At 56.6% G+C, this 27,112-nt stretch overlaps 1 protein-coding gene across 8 annotated transcripts in view; it reads left to right on the top strand.

Moving 5' to 3' along the window:
• Positions 1-27,112, top strand: part of RPTOR (regulatory associated protein of MTOR complex 1) — a 282,724-nt gene that overhangs the window by 79,488 nt on the left and 176,124 nt on the right. For 7 of the 8 annotated variants that reach the window (XM_021066495.1, XM_021066493.1, XM_021066492.1 and 4 more), the window contains one exon: positions 1,899-1,981. The exons of the other annotated variant lie outside the window; for it this stretch is intronic. In XM_021066495.1, coding sequence (XP_020922154.1) covers positions 1,899-1,981 — 83 coding nt within the window. The remainder of the gene's footprint in view (positions 1-1,898; positions 1,982-27,112) is intronic. 8 annotated transcript variants of the gene reach the window in all.

Below are 27,112 nucleotides of genomic sequence, written 5' to 3'. Positions count from 1 at the left end.
GGTTTGCTTCTCAGCCAAGCATTCCAGTGAAAACAGTCCGTTTTCCCTCAGATTTGTCCTTGACGAAGCAGTAGAATTTCCCAGCCTCGCTGGGTTTCGGCCACTGAGCGCACGCACACCTGTCCTGTTTCAGTGGTGAAAGGGGACACATGCAGAGAGCAGCCCTGCCTCGGGGGCCTGTGGCCCAGGGCTTGTGAGCTGAGCCCCTGCTCTCGTCAGGGCCGGCAGACCCTGGGGATTGGGCAGGAGGGGAAGGAAGTCCCTTTAAGGAAAAGCATTTCTTGCCAGTGATAGAACTGGCGACATCGGTGCGACCCGGAAGATGTGCGTGGCTCAGCCAGCTGCTCTTTGCCGCACGACCAGCCACAGGGGTGTGAAGGCGGGTGCGGGGCGGTCCTGGCTTTTGACGTCACACAGGTACGCGGGAATCGCTCATTCATGCGCCTGTGAAATGACTGCTTCATGGAGTTCCCGTCCTGGCGCAGCGGAAACAAATCCAACTAGGAACCCTGAGGATGCGGGTTCGATCCCTGGCCTCGCTCAGTGGGTTAAGGATCCGGTGTTGCCGTGAGCTGTGGTGTGGGTGAAAGCCGAGGCTCGGATCTGGCATTGCTCCGATTGGACCCCTAGCCTGGGAACTTCCACATGCCGCAGGTGCGGCCCTTAAGCAAATAAAAAAAAAAAAATTCCTCTCTTTTCTAATGATGCATATGTGTATGTGTGTGAAGTGGGATTTTCCTCATAGAGATCAGCTGAAGCCTCAGAAGAAGGCAAAGCAGACGGAAGGGTCCAGATGTCCCCTCTAACCAGCTGCTAAAGAAATCTGCCAAATGGGAAACAGTGTTTCTTCTCTCGTTAAATTTTTTTGGGGAAAAAGTCATTTTTCATAACAGATATTTATGTTCTAATGTACTGGGTTTATTATTACTTTTTTTTGGCCGCTTCCGCAGCATGCAGAAGTTCCCAGGCCAGGGATTGAACTCGCACCACAGCAGTGACAGTGCTGGATCCTTAACCCACTGAGCCACCAGGGAACTCCTACTTTAAAATGAGTAAATAAACATTTTTAAAATTCCTCATGATAATTTTAAATGTAGTAAATGCCAACAGACACAACTGCCTAAAAGTTACCTGGGTTCCGCCACAGTCGTAAAGGGTGTGAAGAGGTCTCAAGACCAAGTACGTTGCAGGAATTGCTGGTTTAGGGTTACTTGCTCTAGAAGTGGCTCCTGAAATGAATAAGTGAGGCAGGGACATGTGGGCACGCAGGCCCCTCGTCCAGAGGGTCTGTGTTTCCTCAGAAGCACCACCTGGGCCCGAATTAGGAGCCCAAGAATAAAGCAGTAAGGAGTTCCCATTGTGGCAGTGGGAACGCATCCGACTGGGAACCATGAGGTTGTGGGTTCAATCCCTGGCCTCGCTCAGTGGGTGAAGGATCCAGCGTTGCCGTGAGCTGTGGTGTGGGTCACAGACCAGCTCAGATCTGGCATTGCCTTGGCTGTGGTCTAGGCTGGCAGCTGTAGCTCCAATTAGACCCCTAGCCTGGGAACCTCCATATGCCGCGGGTGTGGACCTAAAAAGACAAAAAAAAGAATAAAGCGGTAAGAGGCCAGGAAAACCGCAGGTGCGGAAATAATGAACGTGGATGAAAGACAACACCCACGGGGCCAGGGATTTCTGTAAAGCCAGTTTCCTCTAGAAAGGTGAGGAGTTGTGGCTTGCCAGCCAGCCTGGGTGCCTTCGTCCCAGGAGTCTGGTGCCCACAGGTGAGCCCCAGGCCCTGATGTGTCCTCTTTCGTCCAGGGTGACTCGAGTGAGTAGTGTAAGAGGAAGCTGGACGAGAGGGTGGGAGGAAGAAAGGCGCCAAATGGAACTCACTCCTCTTCATTGCTTCCCAGATCCTCTGTCGATGGGCCCTCAGAAAGCTCTGGAAACCATCGGTGCAAATTTACAGAAGCAGTACGAGAACTGGCAGCCACGGGTAAGGGTCCTCTGCTTTCTTCTTTCTTTCTTGCAGGGAGACTTCCGTTCCTTGGTTTAAATAGTCTTTGCATCCAGACCTCAGCTCGTATGAGTCGGGGGTTGGGCGCGCGCCGTGGCAGGCTGGTCCCCTCGTCTGCTGATGTGCTCCACGGCGTCCTGATGAAACACATGCCCTAGCGTGAGTCATTACCTGGATGATCTGTTATTTCGCCTGAGCTTTCCCCCAGAATGTTTAGAGAAGAAAAAGTATTTTTCATGTCACTCTTATTTCGCACAGGAAATGTATTTTCAGTGATTTTCTGCAACCTCAACTAGTTAGAGCTATTTCTCCCCTCTTCAGTTTTCAAACAGTTGAGAAAAGAAGCAGTCAGCGTTCAAAAGATGACACCTATTATATGCTTTGTCTTTGATTCAAAAGGGAAGGTTCTTTTTAGGGAGCCAGTTACCAATTACTGTGTCTTTTGTTGCTTATATCTTAGACTTAAAAAAAAAAGGAGAAGTGGAATACAATATGATCCCTGTGTCAGATTGACTTTCAGATCTCAGGTGCTTTTAAACTACCCAAAGGCCTACCTTCTTCAGTCTTCCTCATTAACTAGTTCGCGGATTTCATAATTTGAATAGAAAATGAGAACTCCGGGGGATTTGTGGAGGTGCCTTTTCATTCAGCTCTGCGACGCTGGTTCTGGAGTGATGCCTAGGATGCAGCGAGGGGCTCGCGAGCCGGTGGCCTGGCCCTCGGGCCTCCGGAGGATCTTCCTGCAAAGCCTGAGGAGCAAACAGTTCCGAGAGCCGGGAGCCCTTGCCGGCCTGGGATTTTCGTTTGTGGGTCGTTGATCCACCTGACTGGAATTCAGGAATTCTTCACAGATCATTCGTGTTCCAGGAGCAGAGCCAGGAAGGAATTTGTTCCTGCCTGTGAGGGTGACAGGTGACTAGTGTCACGAGACATCTCTGGGCCTCAGGTGTGTCTTCGTGCTTTGCGATTCTGACTTGTCAAGTCAGTAACCGTGGACTTTGCTCTTTAGGGGGCAGTTTCTTGGTGGAGATTTGGTCTCTGTCTAAAGACTTTGCTTTTCCTCCCTCAAATGTGTTACCCCCTGTGATTTCTATAAAAATTCAGCAGCATGTTCCTGGAGAGGGGTGTGTGTTTGGGCGCGGGTGGGGACCAGAAAGCTACTTCGATGGTGTGTTCCTTTAGAAATAGTTGAGATGCTCGGTGTTACCGGAAGGAAATTGCCTCCTAGAGGACGGTGAAGCCCCTCCAGGACTGCAGCGAGGCCAGCCAGGCCCTCAGGGGTGAGCGAGAGGCACAGACCGACCTTACAACCCAGGTGGGACACCATGCGCAGGCGGCATCAGAACACACCGTGTCACTGGCCTCTGGAGGATTGAGAATTAGCTGGACCTTAAGAGAAGGCCTTTCGGAGGCCGCTGCTTTGGAGCAGCCTCTGGGTTTGATTTCACGCTTTGCTCTTTGCACATTCGTGTAAGAAGGGACCTGGCCAGGTACATTCAGGTCTGCGGTAGTGTTCATAGCCAGGGTCCCTGCGGTTTTACCTCCTTCCTTCCTTTTAAAGACTCACTACCCGAGAAGGTACCGTCTTTCAGGACACGTGTTCAGTGCACTGAGCTGTCGTGCGTTGATTCCATCTGGTGTGATGTGCAGTCTTTTGTGTGCTGACAGGTGGTTTTCCACCAGCTTTACTGGTTTAGCTTGGGAGGAGTCACACGTCCGTGCTCGTGGGCGGAATCTGGTAAAGTAGGATCTAGGATGATTTTTCATCCGAATCTCCGTCGGTGGGCAGACCTCTCCCGTGGTGTCTGGAAGAGGCATTGGCGTGTAGGGCAGGGGCCGCATTTGTGTACAGGGAAATGCTTGCAGATCTCAGCGCGACGGACGGGACCGAGACGGTTCCTCCCAGGAGAGTGGGAGGCGGTGCGGGGTGCGCTCTTCTGGGTAGTTCTCCGAGATCCCCGGCAGTGGGACTCCAGGAGCAGCTCTCCAGAGTCCTTTCTGGAAGGACTTCAAAGGGCTGAGGAGGGAGAATGTTTCCAGATCGTTGGACCTTTAGGAAAAGGTGTCTTGGCCAGTGCGGCCGGGATTCCGTCTGGGCGTGTATGGTGCGGCACCGGCCTCAGGGATCAGCTGCAGGCCCAAGGAAGCGGTTCGCGCAGACGGGATGGGATCTTGTGCCGGCGTCCGGGAAGCAGAGCCACGCGATGAATACTTCATGGTGTCTTTCCTGACGCCAAGACCATTGCCTTCATTTTTAAGTACTATAAAAATGTCTCAGATTTTGTGGCTACAAACTGTCTGTGGGACTTGGGTATCTCCGAGCTGAGCCTAAGGTGGCGATGCAGTGCCATGCCCGGCGGCCCACGCGTGGCCGTCACGGGGCCGTGCCGTGTGTCCTGGCACAGGACACCGCCCTGCTCTGCTACCTTCCTGTGGGTCGCGGGAGAGGGAGGGAAGCCTGGCATCCGAGTTTGCACACAACGTGAGGCAGTCGCCCAGCTCGGATGGTTGTGCGCGGGCGCCGGTTCCGGACTGTAAATCAGGGTCCTTTGAAACATTGCCGAGCGAAACGCACCTCCCTTCACGGCCCTCCACGGGGCTCTCAGTTTGCTGCAGTAATAAAGAGAGGTTGATTGCATCTGCAGTAAAACAATGGGAACGTTATTAAATTTCTCGACCTTGTTGGAGCTGCCCATAGATCTGGTTCTCTCTGTATCCTGCACTGCGAGACCCTCCGAGGTCGGGCCGCTGGAAGGTCACTTTCGTTAGTGTTTGCAGAAGTCCTCTCGTGCCTCCGTGTTGCCGGGCCGGGAGCAGACTGGGAGTCCCGAGACCCCCGTCCCGTCCCGGGAGCGCACCACCAGCCCCTGGCAGCCCCGCCCGCCTGCCTCGGGAGACTGGTGCTCTGAGGAGCCCGTTTCCTCTCTGGTGCTAAGTTGCTTGTAGTTTTTCCTCCTTCCTTTTCTAGCTTTAACGAGTCAAGATGAAACATTTCGATAAAGGTAATTTGGGGTCAAGAAGAGTTTAGAGAAACCATGATGGTGGTATTTTTTTTTTTTCTGAAGCAGCCAGACTCTCTGGCCCAGATTTCCTTACCAGGCCGATTGAGTCTTTTTCTAAATAATTTATCAGTTTGCCACGGGTGAAATATTTCTTCTGATTAAATTTAAGACTTGGCCTTATTACCTTGTCGGTACATAAATTCATGTTGTGCGGGAGATTGAAGGGAAAATGCCAACTGTTGTTTCGGCTGAAAATCCTGCAGTTAAATAAACCTCACTCATTTCATCATAAGTCTCAACTGAAAGTTTTATTGGGAGATGGGAGCAGGAGATTATAAAGCTGAGTGTATACAGTGAAGAATTTATCTTTCTAAGATGTACCGACATACCAGGGGTCTGGCAGTTTAGCACAAGTGTGGTTTCAGGCTGGGGCCGGCAGAAGACGGCAGAGAGAGGGGCTTGTCTCTCCATAGTTCTTTCCCCAAGGAGCTCGCAAACCACCAGCAAGGCCACAGCATCTTTCCTTGGGCTTTGAAATGCGGTTCTCCCGGGTGGCTTGAAAGCAGGTGTAATGGGAAATTGATGACTTCCTAGGGTAGATGAAGAAACCTGGCAGGACTTCTGCTGGCAGGTGTCTGAAGTGACCCTGACCGAGCCCGAAAGGGTCAAGAAGGAGTTTGGTGCCTCCCTGGGGCTTGACCTGCGGAACCTGTGTAGTGGCCGTGGGGGCTCGGGGAGGTGCCCTGGGCGGCCTCCGTTCTTCCTTATGGGCGGCTCCTGGTCCCTGTCCGCGGGGCACTCGGCGCGCATCGCGAGGTGGGTTCTCGGTGTCAGCCGTCCCTGCGGCTCCTCGCGCCTCTCAGGCCTGTCGCGCTGCCGGGGTGAAAGTTGGTTCTGCTGTTAGACTGTTTCCAGAGCGTTTCCTGCCAGGCGGAGCACAGGGAGAGAACAGAGCAAGCGAGCCTCCGTCCCCTGGTCTGTCACCTGTGCAGAGCTGGTCACTGCGTTCTAAGTCACACTCACCCTTTCCTCCAGCCCGGCTCACACGTCTCTGAGGGCCGCCCAGGGCACGCACCAGGGCACTGGCTCCGCACACCTGCCTTAGGCCGAGGCGGGGGGAGGGCTGCCAGAGCCAGGGGGCAGCTTCGTGGGGCTCGCCCTGGGGCTTAGGCACGTCCTGCAGCAGCCCCTTGTGGGTTGTGGTCAGGATGCTGCAGTCAGGTTCCCCCCACCCCACCTGGGGCCGACGGCACCCACCAGCTGCCAGGCGTTGGGGACGGGCCACTGCACCGCGGGTGGGAGGGAGCGGCTCTCATTCAGGGACCCGGGTGACCGGCCAGCTCTGTCCTGGAGTCGATCACAGCGCTTGCGCCCCACGGGCCATGGCGCTGCATCTCTGGGGGGTGAGAGGAGGGCAGAGCAGCGGGTGCTGTTGAAGCAGACCGCCCTCCTCAGCTGCCCCGTCAGCGCTGGTACCGGGATGTGGGAAAGGCCCTTAGGCAGTGGGCGGACATGGCCTGGAAGGAGACGGAGCGCCCCGATGCCGGTGCCCCTGTCGTCGCCTCTGCTGTCCCCGGCCAGCCAGCTTGCCTTGCCTTCACCACCCTTTCCTTCCCCTGGGTCCTGAGGTCGGGCTTTCTCCACCTTGTGTGTGTGTTTGTGATAAGCTGCAAATGAGAACTCCTAGCCAGAGGCAGCCTTGCGGATGGACGGCTCACTGTTGACATGACTCGGCATCTGTGCCAAGCTCTGCGCATCCTGTGCGCATTCAGTTTCCATGATGGGGGTTCTCCTGTGGTGCGGCAGGCTAAGGAGCCTGCGTCCTCCCCACACGCGGTGGCTTCTGTCGCTGCTGTGGCCTGGGTTCGATCCCTGGCCCGGGAACTTCCACACGCCGTGGTTGTGGCCAAAACAATTTGCATGGCAGTGTTGACAAAGCCTCTGGTCCTCTTGGGGTTAACCGCTGTGTTTTGACAGTTTCGCTTCAGTGCTTTCTGCCCGGAATGTTAAGACTTGTACCTGTGACACACATTTCATTTATATTTTGCTTTGGCCTTGACAGAGTCCCCAGACTTCGTCTTTAGCCCTTTTTTCAATCACTGCTCACCCGACAGCTTTTCCAGGTACGGTGCTCAGTGAGAATTCTGGCGTATGCTGGTCAGCTGAGGCCTTGTGTTCAGCCGTGCCCACACCTCCCCAGAGGCCATGGCATTGGAAGCAGCCTCTGGCTGGAGTTTAGATCCTGCAAACCAGCTTAGCTCAACCCCTGCTACCAACCCATCTCCCATGGCTTCTCATAAGCGAGAACAAAGGCCTGGCCGTTCTTCTGCCATCAGAGCAGCTCCAAGGCATGACCCGGGCATTCTTTTAAAACCACAGCACACATGTTCAAGAAGAAAAGGAAAGAAATTGCTGCAGCCGGGCAGACCCTGCCCTGGAGGCGGAGGCCCTCTGGGAGGCGCGCAGCCCCTGGGCGCCCCTCCAACCTTGTCCTTCAGCCCGGCGGCTCCGTTCCCCTCTCCTCTGGGAACTGACTGCTCGAAGGACCGTGTTTTCAGAGACTGATGTGGGCTTCACTCTGCCCTCGACAAGCCTCTCCAGCACGTCGTCTCTCATCTTCACGCTCCTCTTAACAAGACAGTTGTCTCTGTGTGTGTGGCACATTGCCCAAGAGAACCAAATGCTATCAGTTTGAGGACTCCAGCTGTGGTTCCAATGTCTGGCGTTCGGATTGCGTGTGCAGGGCTGGTTCCTGCGTTGCCCGGGGGCCCCGGCGGCAGAGGCGTGTGTGCAGGCAGCTCTGGAGGACGTGCCAGGGCTGGACGTAAAGATGCCTGCGGAAGTGCTGGCTCCAAGTCAGGAAGCAGAAGGCGTGGGGCTTTATCGAACGGGACGTGCACCTCGGCAGTGGCGGGAGGGAGCCCGCCGTACAACTGGGGAGAGTGTCGAGCTGCTTTCCGGCCAAGTGAGAACGTGCCCGTCGGCGGGGAAGCCGAACGGACTGGAGGGAAGGCCACTTCCGTTATGCTCGGCCTCCCTTCCGGGGAGGCTGACTGTCTGGCGCAGTGTATTCATGACGTGGGGCTTCACAGCGGCTTCCGGACACCCCCTCTCAAATGTCAGGGCGCTACTTGGTGTGACACATGGTGGAGTCTTTTAAAATTTTTAGGTGGAAGTCACAGGGCATAAAATTGTAACGGATCACACAGTGCGTGGCCCTCTGTGTCTGACCTGATGGGGCACCGCGGTTTCCGCCTCATGCACCTGCCGCGGGGTGGTGTGTGCGTGTCGCTGACGCCGTCCTTGTGGCAGGCGGGTGGACCGCGTTTTGTTGCTCCGTCTGCCGGTGGGCATTTGGGTCGTTTCCACCTGGCGCTTGTGAGTAATGCCGTCGTGAACATTTGTGTGCAAGTTTTTCTGTGGTCAGACGTGTCTGGGCCTCTCGGGTACACACCTGGGAGTGAAACTGCTGGATCTTGGGTTCCGTTTTCCACTTTGAGGAGCTCCTGGGTTGTGTTGCGTTCCTCCCGGCAGTTGGGGAGAGTTCCCGTGTCTCCCTGCCTCTACAAGGCGTGTATTTTCTGTATTTAAGAAGCGCATATATTGTTCTAGCCGTCCTAGGGGCTATGAAGTGCTGTCTCATCATGGTTTTGCTTTGCTCAGATGTTGAATGTCCTTTCACGTGCCGACTGGCCATCTGTGTATCTTTTTTAGAGAAATGTCTGCTCATATCCTGTACCATTTATTAGGTGGATTATCTGCCTTTATTGCTGAGTTGTGGGGGTTTATGGCAGAGACTTTTAAACGAACTTAGCTGTGCATTTTGCTGTGAGGACCTGTTTCCCTTCCAAGCAGTGTGCCTGGTGTCCGCCTCAGAGGGGCATTGACTTCCTAAAACAGTCATTGGCCTGTTGGGTCCGGCCACTTACGACGTTGTCATGACGGGGGTCTGTGACCCTACGGATACATTTACTGTGTAACATCTATGCCTTGGGAGGTGTTTTTTGGGTTCCAAGAGCTGTGGTCCCCTCCACCCAGATTAAGTCACTGGGCGGAAGCCCGGGTCAGGGTCCCCGCCTATGGAGCGGAGCGGCGGGGAGCTCCTCTTCCGTGAGGGGTGCCGGGTAGGAGGGGCCTCAGCAGCAGGTGGGGCGCTGGTCTTCCGGCTGCGCCTCGTGCCCCGCGGCGGCCTGCTTTCCTTTCGGAGCGCTCGGCTCCGGGACATGCCTGGTCTGCTCACGAGGCCCGTGTGGCCGGGGTCTGTGTGGGAACCACACGTGGCGCCTGCCCCAGGGCTCAAGGTCTGCTGGGTCCCCTAGGAGCCTGTCACCTCACCACCCGTGTTCTGGCCCAGCTCGCCACTTCCCCTCCAGTTCTTCAGTCTGTCTGCTTGCTGCGCGTCTTGTTTGGATTGTCAATCTTTAAATTCTCCCCCCAAAGTGTGTTTCACCGTTTACTGGGTAGCCAGGCTGTGCTGCCAAGATGACAAGGCTGGTGCCCCCCGGGGAGAGGCCAGGCATGACCGGAGGTCACCAAGGACGGGCAGCAGCAGAGGAGCGCGGGCGTGTGGGCACCAGCCCAGCGCCTACAGTGCATCCGCCCCACGGCCGAGGGTCTGCCCTGGCGCCCATGCGGTGTGGCTGCTCGTACGCCGCTTCGTGTGCAGTGGAAGGGCCCCCACCCCCTCCCCCGTGGGGTCTGCAATACAGAAAGCCCGGGCACAGCCACGCGTGCACGCGCAGAGCAAGGAGCAGCACTGAGATCAGACGCCGAGGTGCCCTTCCTCGGCGGGAACAGCCTGGCAGCGAGGCTCTCCAGGCCAGCCCCTCGGCCGTCCCTGCGCGGCCACATGGATGGCCTCTCCCAGCAGGGAGAGACTGATCAGCCCCGCGTGGCTTGGTTTGCCTTTCACCTGCGTCCTGCGTGTAACCAGCCCACCCGAGGGTCGATCCCCAGGGACGGGGTTCCCGCCCGCAGTCAGCTGTGAGCAGGGGCCTGGGTGGCAGGAGCACAGGCCCCACCGGGAGGCCTGGAGAGGGGCTCTGCCACTGTCCTCGAGGAAGTGTCTCCTTTCAAGGGCTGCCTGCAGGGTAGGTTTGTGATGGATTTTTAGTTTTGTTTGGATTAACCAGAAAGCCAGTTTCTATAAAATTGAAGGAGAGAGCACAGATAATTGAGAAGAAAAGAGCTCAAGATTTGAGGAAATGGAGAGTCACCAAGGAGTGCTTTGGAAAACCTTGCAAGTAAATGGGAAAACCTGAATGAAAGACGTTTTCTAGGAAAATCAAAGGGCTGTAATTGACCTCGGAGGAGAGAGACTCGTGATCGGCGTGGAGGACACCGGGGATGCTCTCGGGCTCTTCCTCCACTCGTCCTCCTCTCGCCGGGGCCGCCAGCCTGCGGGGGAGCACAGCGGCCCGGCCATTTAACTGCGGTCGCGCGAAGGTGCCGGAGCGTGTGGGGCTTCGCGAGCCGAGCCCCGAGGGAGCAAACGTGTTCAGCGCTCATAGCGCCCGCACGCGCACTTGCGCAAGTCCGGCCGCTCCTCTCGTCGGAGGCGTCGTGGGCGTGTGTGCGACCGAGGTGCACGGCTGCGTTTGTGGGTCGGTCCGTCCGTCGCTCTGCCGGCCCCCTCCTGCAGGGCCCGCAGCCGTTCTGCGTGCCCGCTTGCCCTGCGGCGTCTGGCTGTGGGGGGCGGTTCTAGTTCCGCAGACGCGTGGTTACGCAGATAATCCCGGAAACGGCGCCCGGGACATCTGTCCGGTGAGTCTGGGGTCTCTGCAGAGGAGGACTTTGACCTTTCCCCCAAGGCCTTCTGCGTCCCTTGCGTGGGAAGGTCGTAACTGAGCTCGGTGGTGACAGCAGGCGCCTGATGGAAAATACCCACTCTCCGCGTGTCCCCCTGGTGGGCGTGGGACAGCGAGGCGGGGGACTCACGAGTGCCTGGCTTCCAGGTTGCGAAGTCCAGGTGTAGTTCATTCTGCCCCTTTTGTCCTCTTGTTCCCGTGCGTGTGTGTGATGGGAGCAGCCAGAAAGGCTGTGCCGGGGGCCTTCCTTCAGCCATTTCTGCCTTAGGGGCAGCTTCCGTTGCCTCCTGTCCGCAGGGATGGCTGGTCCCTCTGTCTGTGCACGGAGAGCCATGCAGTGGGGAGCACCGCCCTGAGAGCAGCATCCCGGGGCACCATCCTGAGATCTGTATCCCGGGGCACCATCCTGGGGCGGGGGTGGGTGGGCAGCATTCTGAGAGCAGCATCCTGAGCCGGGGGGGAAGATGCAGTCCGGGTGGTCACCACCCCCAGGCAGCTGGGGACTGGCTGGAGGGTCTCTGCTCAGCAGGCCTGGTCCCTTTGACTTCGCTTACCGGCTCCACGCATTGAACTAGGTAAGCTTATTACGGGCATTTAACCCAAGAAAGGCAACGAATGGTGAGAAATCAGATGGTTATCTTAGTGGAAGGAAAAGTGTCATGTCAAATACTGTCTCAGGAAAAAACAGAGATAAATGTCCTGACAGAAGAGCCGCGAGTGGACCCCACAGAGTTCACGTGGGGGTGCTGGGCTTGGAGAAACAGCCTGTCTCACGGCGGTTTGCCACCCGAGGAATGCAGCCGGCTAAGCGCCTACCACGATACCTGCGCCTTTCCAAGCGCTCTCGCGCCGTGGGGCGCGCGGGGCGGGCTCCAGCCAGCTGTCCCGGCCCCTTGGGAGCTGAAGGCCAGCGTGAGGACGGCCCTGCTGCAGGAACTGTGGGTTCTTGGTATAACCGCAAATGAGAGGGAGTAGCCGCTTTATGTATAATTTTAATGTTTTTATCAATGTGAAAAGTCTTTCGATACATAAAAATAGGAGAGTGAATGCCCAGCTCTGTGACAAGAGACTCGCGGATAATGGAAGTGGCCTTTGGCTTCCTGTGCTCCTTTCGGGAAGAGGACCTTGGAAAGGGTGGTGTCTGGGCTTTTGCAGTCGGTCTTTTTAGCAGCAGCACTGGCCCGATTTCCGCAGGACGCGGGCTTAGGAGATGGGGTGGTACGCTTCCTCTCCGCATCCCTGTCACTCTGAAAATTAGACGCGCCTTTGTTTCTGCAACCCTGCTGTTCCTTTGAGTCTGTTTCTACTCAGCGGATAGGAGCTTTTCACCTTTGAGGCGGAGAAAAAGCCCAGGCGCTTGACTGGGGCCCTTGTGGGAGTCCAGCGGCCCTCGGACTCCTTCCTGGGGAGGCCTTTGGGCTCGTGGGCCCGCGTGGGGCGTGGGGCTGGAGACTGCCGAGGGATGGGGCAGCCCCGGGAAAGAGCGGGTCCAGCTCTGTGAAGGAACGCTGGAGAGCGGGCCTAGGCTCCGGCAAGGCTGTCTGCTTGCGAGGGAAGAGGGGGGTCAGAGTTTGAAGAGCCGGAGCCTGATCTTTTACTCCTTTGGCTGCTGCCTTGGTCTGTCAGGTCCTTGTTTTGCCGCCAGAGTAAGCAGCTGACCTGCCCTCACTTCCCCAGGGCGCTCGTGGGGCTGTGTTGCACAAAGGTCTTAGTTACTGGGGTGACCCGAGGCGGCTGCTGTCACAGGCCCGTCTCCGCTGTCCCAGATGCCACCAGGAGCGTGGCTGCCAGAGGCGGCCCTGGCGCAAGGCTCTCTGGAGGCAGCGCTCGCCTGCGGGTGCGGGCTCTGGTGCAGCAGTGACAGCGTTGGTTACAGGCGTGTTTTGTCCCTTTTCACTCAATGTGATTGGCGACAGGCCGCAGTTTATTTTATTTTTGTCTCCCCTGCCCTCTCTTGTTGCTCCCTTCTTGACTTCCTTTATATCAGTGGCGTTGGGAAACACCCCCTCTGGCCCGTCCGTCCGGTGACCCCCCGAGGCCTGTGTGCAGGAGGTTGGTGTGGCCCCGGATGTGGCTTCCGAGCAGCGCGGAAAGCCCCAGGCGCCTCGCCTCCCGCCTTCACTCCGTGTCCCTGACGGCGACGTCCCCGTCACGTGCTCCAGTCCTCTGTTCGGACTGTTCCACCGTCGTGCTCGGCCAGCTCCCCCCGCCACAGGCTCTCCCCTCCTGGTCTCTGCCCTTCTGCCCGGGACAGGTTTCCTCCGACCCGAAAAGCCTCCTTCACATTTCTCCTCGTGCGCGTCTACTAGAAACACATTGATTTAGTTTCTCTGGGTCTGGAGTGTTTTACTTTTACCTCTGTTTTATTTTGGAAGGGTATTTTTGCTGGGCGTAGAATGCTCTAGCAGTTTCTTTTAGTGTGACAGTTTTTTCGTTTTTTTGTTTTTTCTTCCAGTTTAAGTGAGTTTAAAAGTATTTCCCCCTCATCTTTAGGCTGCTGTCTGTTCTGTTAAAAGGTTGGCTGTGAGTCTTAACATCCGTCTTTTGAAGCCCTCCCCCCCGCCCCCCGCCGCGCGAACGCTTCCTTCTTGCCATCTTTTCTCCGAGGGAGTCGCGGGTGGTTTCGTGTGCTGGCCTGCGGGTGCTCCCGGACCCCGTGGGTGAACGCCTCTCATTAGTGTCACTTCACATACTGCTTCTGTCCTGTTCTGTCCCTTCTCTGGAACCTGGATTAGAGGACGCGAGACCTTTGCACCAGACGTCTTTCTCGCGTCTGCTCAGTGGGTTTTAGGGGTCGTCTTTGCTCTGCTTCCTCCTGCTGTTCTGTTGAGTGGCTCTCAGATCCTCTTTGCTTATGGGGTCCAGTCTGCTCTTTAGCCAACCTGCCAAATTCTGGATTCCATTGTATTTTCTCTTTTCTAACTTCCATTGGGCTCTTCATTGACTGTTGATGGCTGGTGAAAATCTCTGCCTTGCCACCTGTCTGCACAAAGACATCGGCTCTGAGTTCTGGACGCCTGTTCCCTCCGCGTTAACGTCTCTGCACGGGACCTGTGTTAGGATCAGTGGCGACACGGCGCCGACTCCGGGGCCGACTCGCCATAAAGGCCCACCTGTGGCGGGAGTGGTCCTGGATGCAGACTGCCAACTGCAGGGTCGGGTCCCCGGACGGGGGTCTGTGACCTGGAAGACTCCCGAGACCACCATGAGCTGTCACGGCCCCTCAGCTGGGCCCGCAGGGGACCCTGGGCAAGCCTGTGTGTGGATGGTTCTGAAGCGAGTTGGCGCAGGTGGAGGGCACCTGCCTGTGAAGCAGAGGTGTGGGCGCGCCTGAGCTGCCGCCGGGCTCGCTTCCCTTCCGTGTCCACGCAGGCGCCGGAAGCGACAAAGCCGATCCCCTTGGTGGCAGCTCTTTTCCTGAGTAACTGTCGCTGAGGTGGCCTCCTTTCCTCAGCTACGCGGGAAGCGGGGGTGCCTCTTTGGCTTCCTGATGCTCTGAGGAAAGAGCAGTTGTTTGATACAAATTACAGCCCCAGCCTGGAGGAGCAGAGCTGGGAGGGCCTCCGGGAAGTCTCCTGGCGCTGGAGCCCTTCTCAGGCTGCCGCCCTCCCCGTCCTCCTGTCCCAGGCCTTCGTGGGACAGCCGCCCTCCCCGTCCTCCCGTCCCAGGCCACCCACAGGCACTGCGTCCCTGAGCCGGGACTGCTGCTGTCTTTGCTACATGCCAAGTCCTGTTGTCCTGAATCCCTCCCGCTCCCCATGCCCTTAGCCTCGGCCCCCTGCACCTGGGCACAACTTCAAGGTTAGCCTTCCACCCCCAGCCCATCCCGCTCCCACTAGCCCAGGGCTCAGAGCTTGGGGTGATCGGGCTTAAGCCTGAGGTAGGGGTCGGGTTGGGGGGCGCAGGGAGGGACTCGTCCTGGGTCAGGGCTGCTCTGCAGTCCTCGGTGGTTCAAAGTCCAGCCCGAGGGGTGCAAGAGGCTGGAGGGTCTGGGGAGGTGGCCCGGTGCCCCCTTGTGTCCCGCTGAGGCTTGCCTGGGATGCTGCTGGGCTCACAGACCCGTCTGTCAAGAAGGGGCGTCGCGAAGCCACACCTGGGCTGTGCTTTTCATTGCCTCTGCTCGCCTCCTGTCCTTCCACGCGGCCTGAGGGTTTCCCCACACGCACTCTTCCTAGAGTTTCTGTCACTGCTGCGAAAGGGGCCTTTCCCCTCCCCTCTCCCGGTGGGCGAGCGTGCCGGCCCCGCTCCGCGTCGGCTGTCACCCTCTCGATGGGGTCTCGCTGCCCCAGGCCAGGCCTCTCACTGAGGTTCTGCGGCCTGGCTGCCCTCGAGCGTCCAGTCCCTGGGCGTCAGGACGGTGCTTAGGACCGCCTGGCCAGGGCAGCAGATGCGGAGAAGCCCAGAGAGGCCTGCCCCGTTGCGCCTCTTTAAAGCGCTCAGCTTAGGACGCCCCTTTTTACCTGCCGTTCCACCGACGGCCGGCTTTGCAAGCCAGTTTTCGGTGTCATTTGCATACGGTGACACGTGCAGCTCTTAAGCATTTCGTCTGATGAATTTTGGCAGTTGTGCGCTCCCTTTAATCACCACTGAAAACAAGCCGAGAACACTGGGTCTCCTAGAACGTTCCCTGGGCCTTTCCCGGCCAGCTCCTCCTGGCCAGGGGAAACCACTGCCCAGCAGCCTTCCGTCCCCAGAGACTGGTTTGGCCTCTCCTTGACCGTGACACACAACCACAGCCCGGGGCGTCTGCAGTGTGGGCTGCTTTTGCTAACATCATGCATTTGAGGTTCGCGCACGTTTTCGCGCCTGCGGGTGTCTCGCTCCCCCTTTTGCGGGCGCGCACGCAGCCCGTCTCCCTGCTCCTGCTGCGGGTTATTTCCAGTTGGGGCCGCGGTGAGCAGAGCTGCTGCGGGGTTTGTGTACAAGCCTTTGGGCATCTGTTTTCCTTCTCTGGCGTGAGTACCCAGGAATGGAACTGCAGGTCACGGGTAGTTGCATGTTTTCCATTATATTTTATAAGCAGCTCTAAATTGACAAAATGACAAAAAGCATCTGTTTTCTTTGCAGAGCCAAGCGATCTGCCGAGAAATGTTATTTACAGTTTTCTCCGCCTACTCTGGAGATGTGAAACATGAGCGCAAGCGAGCTCGGAGGTGTTCGGCTGTCTTTGAATGAATTCTTAGGCTCGATGTGGGGCGTCACTTTCCTCTCTAAACGTATACCTCTCCTGGTGGCGGGGAGTGCACTAGGCCGTTGGTGCTTCTTGTGGAACCAGGCATGTCAACACACGCACAATTTAGAAATTAATCACATGTTAAGTGCTTTTACCCATCACTGGGTATGAGAAAAAGTGACTTGTGGCTTTAAAACCCCTTGAGTCCATCCCTGACAACAGCCCCCTTGTTTTGCAGAGGGAGGGCTGTGTGCTTTCACTTGTTTTCTTAGGGTGTGAGGAGAGGGAGGGAGTGTGTGTGTGTGTGTGTGTGTGTGTGTGTGTGTGAGAGAGAGAGAGAGAGAGAAAGAGCAAGACCCCAAATGGACCTGGGTCCCCTTGCCCTGTTTGTGGCAGTTGTCTTGGTACCATTTCTGAAGCCCACTCGGCTGGTGTGGGTTCTCGGGTTCCCCTGCCCTGTGTATTCCTGAGAACACGAGACAGGAGGCTGGCTCTGTACAGGTTTTGCTGTCACAGGCAGTCCCCTGGGAAAGACCGTGCCTCTTTGGGTGCAGATTGCACGGGTCTTCTGGGCTCTCCCCGGGGAAGGCCTCGCTGGTTGTGACGCTCCCAGGCGAGGGCCAGCTGCTGGCCTGTGGGCCTCGTGGCTCTGCTGCCGGGTGGGGCCCTGGGAAGGCTGCCTTCGCCCTCTGACCAGTCCAGCTTCCCCGCTTCCCGAAAGGGGCGCTGGAGGAGGCTCGTCTCAGTGATAGACAGCATGGACTGCCAGCTGTTTGATTCTGAGGGCAGATGCATTTAGCTGTGTTCGCTCTTGTTCCCTTTTCAAGGAATAGAAGCAAAACCTGTGAGAATTATTTGTAAGCCCAGTATTGGTTTTCTGCTTCAGGTGCTGGCATCCCCCCCCCCCCCGCCCCCTGCTGCTTCTCTGTATCCTCTTCTTGCTCTCCCCCCCCCCCGCCCTTGGCCTGCCCCTGCCCCCGCCCATCCTCTTCCCTCCCTCCCCCCTCCTTCCCTCCCCCCCCTCCTTCCCTCCCTCCCCCCTCCTTCCCTCCCTCCCTCTCTTCCTCCTCCCCCCATCGGCCCCCTTCCCCTCCCAGCTGGTCTCCTAAGAAGCACTTAGTGTATTCAGAATCCTTGACCTTGGCCGGTCTGGGGAAGTGCTGCTTAATGAGGAGATGAGGAGATGAGGACGAGCGAGCAGCCCAGGTCTCTAAAGGAATCAGGCTTGATTAGAGGATGGAGCGCTTACAGCGTGGGGGTTGTTAACTGTGAAGTGCCGGAGATAAATGTTTCATTTCTTTCGGAAGGACCTAGGATGTTTCTCACAAGGAGCAATACGCTCTTCTAAGTTTCATGTCCAGAATATTCACGGCGTTTCCATCTGCTTCACTCCTCCAAAGGAACAAAAGTCTTGTTTTGTTGTCTGCACTGTGGAGCCCTCCTTCTTTCCAGTATTTTCCCGCACTTCTCCTCTTTTTCTTCTCTCTCGTTGTCAATTAAGATATTTGAAAGGAAACCTCAGACCCTCTGCGCTGGTGACCTGGGGCCTGGGCTTCCAGCCTGTCGTCCTAATTAGTGGCTTGCTGGCTGCGCCACATCAGAGGCCTGCGGGTTTCCTGGGGAGACCACTTCAGGCGGGAAGCCAACTGAAGACCTTGTCTGATTATTGGGGTGCATCCGAGCCACTGTTCTCACGTCTCCTCGAGAAGCGTTTCCTTTCAAAGGGCTAGAAGCTATTGGAAGGTCTGGGAAAGTCTGCGCGGGAGGCATGCAGGAAGACGCGCGTGTCTGGAACCCTCCGCGGCAGTTTCCTTCTCGCCAGTCTGTTTCTGTGCCTTCTTGCTGTCGCTGTCCCTCTCCTGGGACCTGGGGGGGGGGGGGGGGATGGAGGGAGGAGGCCAAGCCCTTTCTCTGCAGGGATTCTCTCCGGGGAAGAGCTGCATTTTCTTTTTCCCTCGGTGTGTGGCGCTGAGCCTGCTGCCACTTGGGGGCCGCGCCCGGAGCAGTGGCCTGTCCCCCAGTCTGGCTTACGAAAACGGGCCTCTTGGTCATTCTTTCCTTCCCTGCTACGAACCCGAGAAGATTCTTCTTCCCTCCTGGTGTGGCCTGGTGGGGGCATCCGAGGTGACGTGGAGGTTGGAGGTCGTCCCAGGACCCAGAGCTGGGGGCTTCAGGGGCCTGCGAAGCACGAGGGGCATTGCTGCGGGCATGAGCGAGGCCGCCTCGGACCCAGTCACTGTGCTGGTCGGAGTTTGGGGGAGGCTAAACCCGCCACCGTTCCTGCCTGGTCCGAGGCGCCAAAGCATCGCCGAGTGTTTGCCGTCCGCAAGCACGTTGCTGGTTGCTGTGGATGTGGAAAAGCGCCGAACTCCAGGTCTCACGGGGGAAGCAGACACCGGTTCGTTGATCGGTTCATGCCGGGAACATAACTGGGGTTATTCTAAGCTCGGAGTCAGAGCGGAGCCTAGCGTGATCCGTGTCACTGTGGAGCACGGAGTCGGGGAGATGGTGACGGGCACGGAGCGGAGCGCCGGGCCTGGGGCACCGCCTGGAAGCGGGGAAGCTGCTCCTTGAGCGCGGGTAGCGGAGGTCCCGCCCGGAAGTCTCTGCAACCCCTTGGTCCCCGATCAAATGCTCAGGGCTGGCGTTGGCGCCGGCCAGCAGCTGCTCGACGTCGTGGGCTCAAAGGAGCGGGGCCGCGGAAGGCGGCCTCCACGCGCCTTCTGTGTGGCCAGGCCGTGACCGGCGGGCGTGGATGCCAGTGCCCTGGGCGGGGGAGGCACCGTCTCCTTTGACCTCTCCTGGGGACCAGCCCCGAGAGGAGCGTCTGCTCTCCTCCTCCCCGGCTCCTGTCATCCTTCCTTACCTCCCACCTCCCCGTCGGTGCAGGGCGAGGCCGCCCGAGTTAGAGGAAGCCTGGGCTCTGCGAGGCCGGGGGGAAGCAGCTCGGGACCCTGCCCTGAGCTGGCCAGGTCTGAGCGCGGAGGGAAGGGGACCCGGCGGGCCCGGCAGCCGAGGGAGGACAGGGCTCCCAGGTAGACCGCGAGCCTGAAGGCGCTTGGCACAGGGACCCAGGGCCCAGGGGTCTCCCCCCGAAAAGCCCCTGAAAGTCCCACTGGGTCCTTTCCCTGGTCACGCTGTTTGCGGAATGTCTTTCTCTCAGCTGTTTGACGAGCGTGGGACGTGAACAACTGAATTTGAAAGGCAGTGTGTTTTCCCACGTTGAAGACGGTCCTGGAAGCTGTGTGTCTGAGCCCTCTGCCCCGGTCGTGTCCGTCTCACGCTGTCGCCTTTGTCTGGCTGTGTCTCCAGAGGCTGCAGTAACAGGGTGATGACAAACTAGGGACGACGTTCATCTTCTCGGAGGTTCCGTGGGGCAGATGCGGGGCTTCTCGTCTGCTTTCCACCCTCCGGAGTTTGGGTCCCAGGTCACGGAGGCGACTTGAAAGACGGCAGTGAAGTGGGCGGCGTGGTGGTTGGGATGAAGCACGTGGAACCGGGTCGTTGTCGCTTTCTGTCCACCTGGGGCCTCCAGAGGCCCCGTATGCTGATGCAGGCTTAACCTTTCTGTGGGATCTTTTTAAGGGGAACAGCCTCCAGGATCTGCCATTTTGCCGAAAACCTTCAGAGGGGAAGAATGACCTTCAGATGCAGGGGTCCGAGAAGCGAGGGGATTCAGTGCCCGCACGTGCCGGGGGCTCCATGCAGCAAGAGCATCTGGCTGTGCCACAGGGCCTTTTCTGGGCTGTTGGTGCTGCAGACCGCACATGTCCCCTAAGAGAGGTCGTCTTGTCCCGGCCGGGGGTGGGGGCCTGAGGGGCAGCCCAGTGTACCTTCTGGGGTGTTCCCACGCCTCTGCACCTGCCAGTCACGAGCCTCCGTGCCGCGTGGTCACGGTCCTGCCATCCTGCGGCCTGCCTCTGAGTTCTCCCAGGAGTGCTCCGTGGGCCACGCTTCTACACGGAGCCTGTGGGGGGCGCCCTGCCAGGCCGCCGTGGGGAGGCCTCACTCTCTGCAGGCGGGCCGAGCCCCAGTGACATGCTGGCCGAAGGTGACCCTCCCCGCGTTGGTCTGCCTGGGCAGGCCTCTGCCACGGGCCCTCCGCCTGCCCTTTGCGTGGTGATGGCGCCCCGTTTGTGATAAATTTCATGGCCCTCCCCCTCATTTATTTTCAAAGGAGAAAGCGCAACTTTGCTGCTTCCTCTCATTTTTCTATTTCTCTTCTGTCTGGCTTCCTGGCAGCCTTCGTTTCTCACTAGTAATTGCCCAGACCCTTCTGTGTGGGGCTCTGTGGCAGAGCCCAGACGTCCTGGGCGGGAGGCCTGCGTGGGGCCGGGGGAGGACAGCGCCCCCTTCCTGCGGCCGCAGCCTGGAGCGTGTGGAATTTGTTGAAAACAACCATTTTAAACGCAGATTTCCGTCCCAGCCAGTGTTTTGTAAGGACAAGTTCAGCATCACCAGGGAAGAGGCTTGGGGGTCCCGTGGGCTCCCTGCCCTCCCGGCCCTGGCAGCCCGGCCTGCCTGCCCGTCAGCCATGCTCACCCAGATGGGGCTGCACCCAGCTCCCACCCAGGCCCGTCCCCAGCGCTTCAGTCCCGGTGCTCGTGGTCTAACAAGAAGGCACCCTCGTGTCCTTCCGAGGGGCCTGCTGTGTGAGCATGAGAGCGGCTGTCCTGTGACCCCCGTGGCCATCAGCCCTGGTCATCCCTCAAACTCCGAGTGACGTTTCTTCCCGGAGCCCGGTCAGGCCGCTCCACGCTGAGGCTGCCGAGCGCTCTGCGCCTCGGGGGCGCCGCTGCCTGAGTCCCCCCTGCCGCCCCGGGGCCCCCTTCTTGTCTTTGAGGCTGGAAACACAGCTGTCTCCGTTAAAGCCTCCCTGCTCTGTGGCCCACCAGCCTGAGCCACCAAACCTGGCGAGCGCCTGGCGGGGTCTCTGGGACCTGCGCCCTCCCCGTCTCTCCCGCCCGACCTCCTGCTGTAACTCCGGGTCTTTACATGCAGGACCCAGTCTCTTGTGAGCGTGCCCTCCACTGGTATATCAGTCCATTCACACTGTCGTGCAGCCGGCACCCCTGTCCGTCTGCAGGATCCTCTTGGTCTCATAGAACTGAAACTCCGTGCCTGTTAAACACAGGCTCCCCTGCCCCTGACACCCGCCGTCCTCCCTCCTGCCTCCCTGGTTTTGACTCACTACAAAGTTTTATATTTACTCTGTTTGGTGTCTGGTTCCCCCCTCAGACTGTGAGCTCCAGGAAGGGAAGAATGTGCTGCTGGGACTGCAGTGTGTCCTGGGTCCTGACACGCAGTAGGTGTTCATCCTGGTGTAGGGCCTGGCACACAGTAGGTGCTCGTCCTGGTACAGGGCCTGGCACGCAGTAGGTCTTTGTCCTGGCACAGGGCCTGGCACGCAGTAGGTCTTTGTCCTGACACAGGGCCTGGCACGCAGTAGGTGTTCATCTTGACACAGTGCCTGGCACGCAGTAGGTGTTTACCCTCATCTTGACCTGTGACCTGGCTTATCCAGCCTTACTCCCCCTTTTCCTTATACACATCTGGTCCCTTTCAGGCATAATCCTTCTGTGTAGCCTCAAGGATCCCCTGTCAGGGGGCGGCCCCTGCTGGGCGGTGAGGAGCCCAGGCCCGGGGGGCCCAGGGTTTCACTCTGCTTGGCCGTCTTCTGAGTTTCTCTGCTCTGTTCTTTTCTCATTTCTCAGAGTCCAGAGCACGTGGTGTTTATCTGGTCCTGCCCTCGGCGTGCTTTGTTCCTTCCCTCTAAGGCTTCGTGACCCGCGTCCCATCTGCCCGCCTGGGTTCCACTCTCCCCCTGCGCCCCACCGAGCACTCGCCCTGCACTGAGCGCGTTCCTGCCGGGCGTCCAGGGTAAATCAGTGCTCGCACATTACTGGTTTCTCTTCTCTTCTCCTGACTGTGCCGCAGCTACTCGGTCTCCGTGTCCACAGTGCTGCGTCAGTTACTGCAGCGACGACCAGGTGATGTGGGGAGGGATTTCAGGTGGGTTAGGATTCCTTTAGGAAAGACGCTTGAGAATGGGGTGGAGAAAGGGGCCTGCTCAGACTGTGCGGCAGTTCTTAAAAGACTGGGAAGAGATGCAGCTTCGCCTGGGCCCGAGGTCATGGGCGCACCCTGAAAACAGCATGCGACGTACCCTGTGCCCGAGGTGAGGCGGGGCTCGTTAAAGGCGCGTTACCTTGCGGCATTGTTGTGAAGGAAGAGCTTTCGGAGCCGCGTGTCTCGTGTGCAACTCCAGGAGCCGCTGGAGCATCAGAGCCCCTGCTCCGTTCCAGGCATTATTTCCCACGTACCTTCCCCCCATTGCTCCTTTTTAAAATACAAGGTTAATAAGTGGATTTGTCTTCGGGGGAAAAAAAAAAAAAAGGACATGTCGCAAAATAGGCGCTTGAGCAGCTACATACTCAACTAAGCACCTGCTCAGACTCGGAGGTTGAGGGAAAAGCGGTGGGCTGCAGTCTCCCTCCTGGCTGTCATCTTCACATCGCTTTTGCTCACTGTCTTGGGATTCGGTTTCGTTAAGAATTGCAGGGGGAAATAACAGTGGCATAAATGAAGTTGAAGCCCCTCACGTGAAGCTTGTGCAGAAGTGCCAGTCAGGCTCTGTACTATCAGAACCTCACAGGGGCTCCATCCTTTCCCTCGCCTCGTTCCCCAAGGTAGCTGCTGCAGCGCCAGCCTTTACATATACACTTTATAGGAAGGGACCAAGAGGGAAGAAGGCCCTTGGGCTCACAGTTCAGGATGCTCCTTAAAAGTTACACTGAGTACTCTCACTTGGCAACTGGAAAAATTGTCTGGGTGGCTCTGTGCCCACGTAAAAAGTGGGGGTTCTGTTATTCAGGAAATGTGTGAGACAGATATTGAAGATAGCTGGCCGTCTCTGGCATGAGCACCGTCCTGGCTGATACTCAGGCCGAGAATGGTTTTGCTTTGGCATGTCTGGCTCTCGTTCTGAATTGGTTCCATGTAGCTCGGGCTGTGATCAGATATGCGTTGAGACTGGGAGAGTGGGCTGTCCAGGCGAAGGGCCCAGGGAGCCTGGAGCTCAAATGCCTAGGTGACCGCTCCTGCTTTGAATTAGCACACAGGCCCTGTGGCTGCGAGAAACGTGGGTTCACAGCAGTGTCTGGCCCAGCCTGGAAGCTGGTGCTGCACTTGTGATAACTAACTGTCTTTGCTGCTGAGGGGACTTTTCTCTTTACATTTTTCTGATTTAGGTCCCCACAAGATTTTTCATCACCTATAGACATGTCATACTGCAAATATGGGAAAATTACCTAGGTCTCGGCTTCATGTATTAGCATTTCTGAGAATTCTTAAGAAAAGAAATTGCAAAGAGGCTAATAGAATATTCCTAGATGCGATGTATAAACACCAGAACTTCTCGGACGAATGGTCAGGAGCCCTGCCTGGAGCCGTCCCCCTTCCTGCGGCAGTCGGTAGGGTGGGCAGGCAGGCGGAAGGCGCAGGGCAGGCCGGCTGTCTCGCTGGCTGCTGGCTGGCTGGGTGCTTTGCCTCGGGCCTCAGTTTACACACCTGTGAACCAAGGGTCGCCACAGTGTTGACCTCGGGGGGTTGCTGCAGAGGCTTAAGGACAGACGTGGTGTGCGTAAAACACACCCATTAAAGCTTAGCTCTTCGTATTTTTCATTCATGTCCTTTGTATGTAAAAGCTACTGGTCCTGGAGCTCCCGTTGTAGCTGAGCAGTTAATGAACTTGACCAGCATCCACGAGGATGCGGGTTCGATCTTTGGCTTCGCTCAGTGAGTTAAGGATCTGGTGTTGCCATGAGCTATGATGTAGGTCGCAGATGTGGCTTGGATTGTGTGTGGCTGTGGCTTTGGCTCTGGGGTAGGCTGGCAGCTCCCATTTGACCCCAGGCCTGGGAACCTCCATGTGCCATGAGTGCAGCCCCAAAGAGACAAAAAGACCAAAAAAAAAAAAAGAGCTACTGATCTTTGTCATTAATATTTAAGAAACAGCTGTCAAAAAGTAATTTTAGAAATTTGGAAGTTCTGAAAACTTTTTCCGTATTTGGTGCCAGAACCAGACCTGAATGACATGAGGCCAATTAATATGACTGTTTATAGGTTTATCCACAGAAATATGTAAGTGTTTGAGCACCGCTACTGTCTTTCTAAAATGCAGAGTTGTGAGTTCTAGACCGTACCTGCCCCCCGGGTTGTAGGTACGTGCAGTGACCCCCGGCTCCCCTAGCCTTGCGCACAGAGGCCCGCCCATCCCGGCGCCCTGCGGGCGGGGGCTCCAGGGACGCTCCCGCAGCTTGACCAGGCAGAGAAGCGATTCGGAGCCGATCTTACGTCTTGAATGGCTGCACCCGGGGAAGGAGGGCACCTCATAATCTTTTCTCCGTAACTTTCAGGTTTTGTTTTGGGGTGTGCTCACCTGCTTCTGGCTTGCTCAGTTCCTTCCCTGGCTTCCGAGTTGCTGTCTCTGTATTCATGGTTCTGGGACTCATTTTGTCGTATGAAACTTGAAAATGACATAATTTACCAGGGGGATGGATTTAGAATGACTATTTATTTTTCCATTTCTTCTTACTATACATGTGCTTTGTAATTTATATGACTCACTGCTAAACTCCTGGCTAAATGCTGGGGTGCCAGCCTCTGGCATCATTGCTACAGGTGAGACACAGGTAAGGCAGTGAGTGTAGGAGGCCGCCTACTGCCCTAAATCGTCCTCCAAGCCTGGGCGAATGCTGAGGAGGGCCAAGCCGTGGTCTGTGGGCCTGCAGTCCCAGATAGCAAGCCGTCGCACAGAACCGTCGGCGGGGAGGCTGCCACCGCGGCCGGGAGGAGCGGGAGGAGCGTGGTGCCCGCTCAGGCTTCTGTTCATTTGCTGATTCCGCTACTCTGGCTCCACAGAAATGCTAAGGATAAGCTGGCTCTTTCCTTTGGATGGTGACTTTCAAGGGCGTTTGTTTCTGCTTTCCACGGCCCCGGACCAAGGGCCCTGGACCCTAGCAGCTCAAAGCAGCAAAAAGCCTTTGTTTGCTCCCAGTTGTGCAGTTTGGGCTGCGCCTGGCTGGCTGTTCTGCTGCTGGTTTCTTCTGAGGCATTCGGGTGGCCGCCACCATCGGGAGCTTGACTGGGCCCAGAGCCCAAGATGACAGCGCTTATATATCCGGTGCGTCGGCCGAGGTGGCTGGAATGGTGTGGGCCAGCGGTTCATCGCCTGCTGGGTGTTCCTCCCAGCAGGTGGCTGACTCTTATTCGTGCGAGGCGGCTCGGGCACTGGGGCGGGAGCATTCTGAGGTCAGCTCCCCGGGCAGGTGCTTGTTAGCCCTCTGTTCACCTCACGTCTGTGAATGCCGTTGGCTGAAGTGGTTGTGGGCGGAGGGTGCGTGTGGGAGGGACACTCAGGACGGGAATACAGGCAGGCACGCTTTCTTAGGAGCCAGCAACATCTTGAGTGTCATTATCAACTGACGGATTTAAACGTATTTGGTGGGTTTTACTTCATTGCCATTTTCAGGACTATTGAAGCTCATTTTGTCCCATCTTTATCTAGTAGGGGCTTCTTGTGGTTGGCTTTGCTCCCAAGTCACTTTACATGTCCTTGTCTGTTGTGCTTCCTTGCTCTCTGGTTGTGACAAGATGAGTGCAGGTTCATCTTGTACTTTCCTGTCCTGGACCTGGAAGAAGCCACCTTTCCAATAAGTTTTGGTTTCTTTTAGTTAGAAATTTGTATTTCAAGACCTCAGTCTCAGAGCTAGGGATATTCATTGCTATTGCATTGGCCATTTTTTCTGAGGCCTTTTCAGAGGGTGCAGCTGGAATTGTATTGTTACTCTTATATGCAGTTGATGCTTGTTTGTTTGTCCTTACCAGCTCCTCTGCGTCGCAGACTTCCCATTGGAGTCCTTTCCCTCCTTGTCTGTATCCCCTCTTTGGGGATGAACTTTCTCAATTTCTGTCAACTTAATGTATTTTTATGTTCCGTTGTTCCAGAGGTACTGGGCATAGAGTTACTTGCCATTTATTTTCTCACCGTACGTTGGAGCTGTGATTCCATATTTTTTGTTTTCTAGTGTTGCTTTGGGGAAGTCGGCTGTCAGTCTAACTGCTTCTCCGTTAGGCGGTGTGTCTCTTCTCCCTGTCTGCTTTAGGGCATCTCTTTGCTTAGAGCTCTGCAGGCTCTTTCTTGTGTATTCAGTATAAATTTCTTTTTAGTCATTCTGCTTGAGATTCAGTGGGCTTCTGAAATTCAGGCATTGGCATCTTTCATGATTTCTGATAATTTCACAGCTGTCATCCATTTAAATATTGCCCCATTCCCTCCTCTCTGTGACTCGTATTAAAACTCTGTTGGACCTTCTCACTCTGTTCTACAAACTTTCCCTATTAACCCCTTCCATATGTCCCATTGTTTTATCTCTGTGGCTGTATTCTGATTTCTTCAGGTTTAACTTCCAGTTCACAGATCTTCTGTTCCGCTATGTCTAATCAACTGTGAAGCCTTTCCAATTTCTATTTGAAGTTCTAGTAGGACATTAATTTTTTTAAACAAATCCGTATAGTTGTTTTTCATGCCTCCTTGTCCTAGTCTCATATTTTCTTGAAATATATCAAGCAAAGTTATTTTCTGTCTCATTATGATGAGATCTGAAGTCTTTTTGCCTCTGATTCAGCTATGGTTTCTGCTGGCTTCGTGTCATGGTGCCTGTGTACCTTTAAAATATTAACTAGTTGTTTTCCTTTGAAATTTAACTATGGAAAATCCTTGAAACTTGAGATGAAATTGGTTGTTTTCCAAAACACTTACATTGACGTCTGTCAACCACTTTGGGGCCGTAACGTCAGGGTTATTTAAAGTGCTGGCTTAAGGCTTAAGAAAAGCTCAGACGTGGCTTTGCACGTTAAGGCCAACTTTCCCCCTCTCTGTACCCCTGGGGTAGAGACAGATCGTTTTCTGCAGAACCCCTTGGTGTGGCGGCTTTACTTTAGATAAACTTTACTCTGAGTCTCTAGCCCTCTGCAGGCCCAGCTTCCTGGAGGGACAGCGCTCGGGCTCCCCAGCTGGCCCGGACCTTGGGCGCTGTCTCCTGTCCTCAGGCTCCGTGCGGCTGCG

Source organism: Sus scrofa, chromosome 12 (genome assembly GCF_000003025.6).
Source record: "Sus scrofa isolate TJ Tabasco breed Duroc chromosome 12, Sscrofa11.1, whole genome shotgun sequence".
Taxonomy (NCBI): domain Eukaryota; kingdom Metazoa; phylum Chordata; class Mammalia; order Artiodactyla; family Suidae; genus Sus; species Sus scrofa.
This window is presented reverse-complemented; position numbering and strand designations above follow the sequence as displayed.